This window comes from Lentinus tigrinus, assembly GCF_003813185.1.
Source record: "Lentinus tigrinus ALCF2SS1-7 unplaced genomic scaffold L226scaffold_19, whole genome shotgun sequence".
Lineage (NCBI taxonomy): Eukaryota > Fungi > Basidiomycota > Agaricomycetes > Polyporales > Polyporaceae > Lentinus > Lentinus tigrinus.
In genome coordinates this window covers 438,425-440,126 of record NW_027137928.1, presented here as the reverse complement: position 1 = coordinate 440,126, position 1,702 = coordinate 438,425, and the positions used below count along the sequence as shown (strand labels likewise).

General features: G+C 53.8%; 1 protein-coding gene across 1 annotated transcript; it reads right to left on the bottom strand.

Annotated features, from left to right (window-relative positions):
* Window positions 1–79: 79 nt before the first annotated feature.
* Window positions 80–540, bottom strand: L226DRAFT_572626 (uncharacterized protein; the record flags this gene model as incomplete). Its single annotated transcript, XM_067684706.1, has 4 exons — window positions 80–154; window positions 210–263; window positions 312–375; window positions 431–540. The coding sequence occupies 4 exons, from the start codon at window positions 538–540 to the stop codon at window positions 80–82; spliced, it is 303 nt and encodes a 100-aa protein (XP_067533763.1).
* Window positions 541–1,702: the final 1,162 nt, after the last annotated feature.

Sequence of the window (1,702 nt, the reverse complement as noted above, 5' to 3'; positions counted from 1 at the left end):
CGTTCAGACGAACCGGAATGGGTATCTCGCCGTGGGCTGGGATATTGCCGCAGTACGCTCGACTCCCTGCCGGTCTGCGCTATAGCAACTGTCTCGATGTACGACGCGGAAGACGCACTTGTATGCCGCCGCTAGGGCCAGGGTTGTAGAATGCCTGAGATATCAACACGTCAGCCACGCAGGTGCAACAACGAGGGCGAAAGACCTACATTTCTGTGAATCTCGACTCCCTCGCGGAGAAGTCTCTCCATAAGACCATAGCTCTAACCAGCGATCAGTCGAGAAGTCAAACGTACATAACGGAGCCATACCTGCAGTATCTCATGCGTACGGGGCTGAATGCCGTCCGCCTGTCCAGCCTGAACACCTACAGCCCTGATAATCACGTCCTCAGCTCATGCTAGGCCCGAGACTCGTGTTGGTAACCAACCTCTTGTCCACAACCCGTATGTTGAAGCCTCGGCCTGCCAGAGCATTAGCGCACATCAATCCCGACGGGCCAGCACCGATGATGACAAGGTCAACGTTAGACTCCTGCATGGTAGAGGGGGGATCAGTGAAGGGCGAAGATGATACGATCGTCCGGAGCCTTAAGAGTCGCACCTGCGAGTACTATCAGCATGCTGTCGACGTGCGTGTGAGAGCTTGCGGAGTTCAGGTGCACTCCCCATCCTCGTTACTACGGCCGTTCAATTCGTTGAGAATGACAGGCTATAGAAACCGATGACTGGGAGCCGGTGGCCGACACAGTGGAATATTGAAGGTTGCTTGAAGGCGGCTCCTGGGCCCTGAAGACACGGATCTCTTGAAAGCTGCAAGGAGTGTTGTTACATCGAACCATCAAGTGTTTCATTTCGTCGTCCTTAAGTGCCGAACGCACTCGTAAACAAACAGTAGGATGAGATGGTGGTGGTTGAGAGAGACGCGGAAAACGTCCAGCAGGCGCCTAACAACTTCGGGCCTGCGCGCCTATGCACTGCAACTTGTTCCGATGCCGCCACGTTGCGATGTCGACTTCCACGCCCTCCCTCGGTTACTCAGAAATCCAGATAAAATGCTCTAAGCATCTGAAGGCTCATCACTGCTCTAATCTCCGTCACGATATGAAGAGCCCTTAAGCCTCCCCGGTCACGGTTGATCATGCTGTGCCATTCATCGCACTCACCTCCATGTCAGTCAAAGGCTTATATTCTCGTATCTCTCTTACCTCATAGCACTGACATTGATGGCACAGTAATACATACTAGCTTGATGTAGTATTTGTTTTGGCTCGGGACTGAGCCGTTGATGGATCATCGGCACCGACGACGATCTTGTGTCTTCGCGGAAGTCGCGCCAGCTGCCAGGCACAAAACTTAGGGCGGTGCCGATGCCGCAAGGTTCTCCTCAAGTCCTCCTCTTACTGGATGCCCCAAGAGATTCAGGAAGGGCCGATGGGTATGGGTCTGCGACAATCAACGGATATTTGTTTACGCTAACTCAAGCTCAAGCGTGCTGCGGTATACTCGCTCCTTTGTTCCCAAAGGACTCCAGCTTGCTTCCGGTGCAGATGATTCCCCGCGCAATCTGCGACCTGCATCTTCCGTACTTATCTCTCGGGCGGCGGCGCCTACAAACGATTTGTTTTTCAGTTACGCACATGCGGCGGTGTCTGTGCGCTCATTGTCGCGCCCATGACTATAGCGGGTTACACTACCACCTG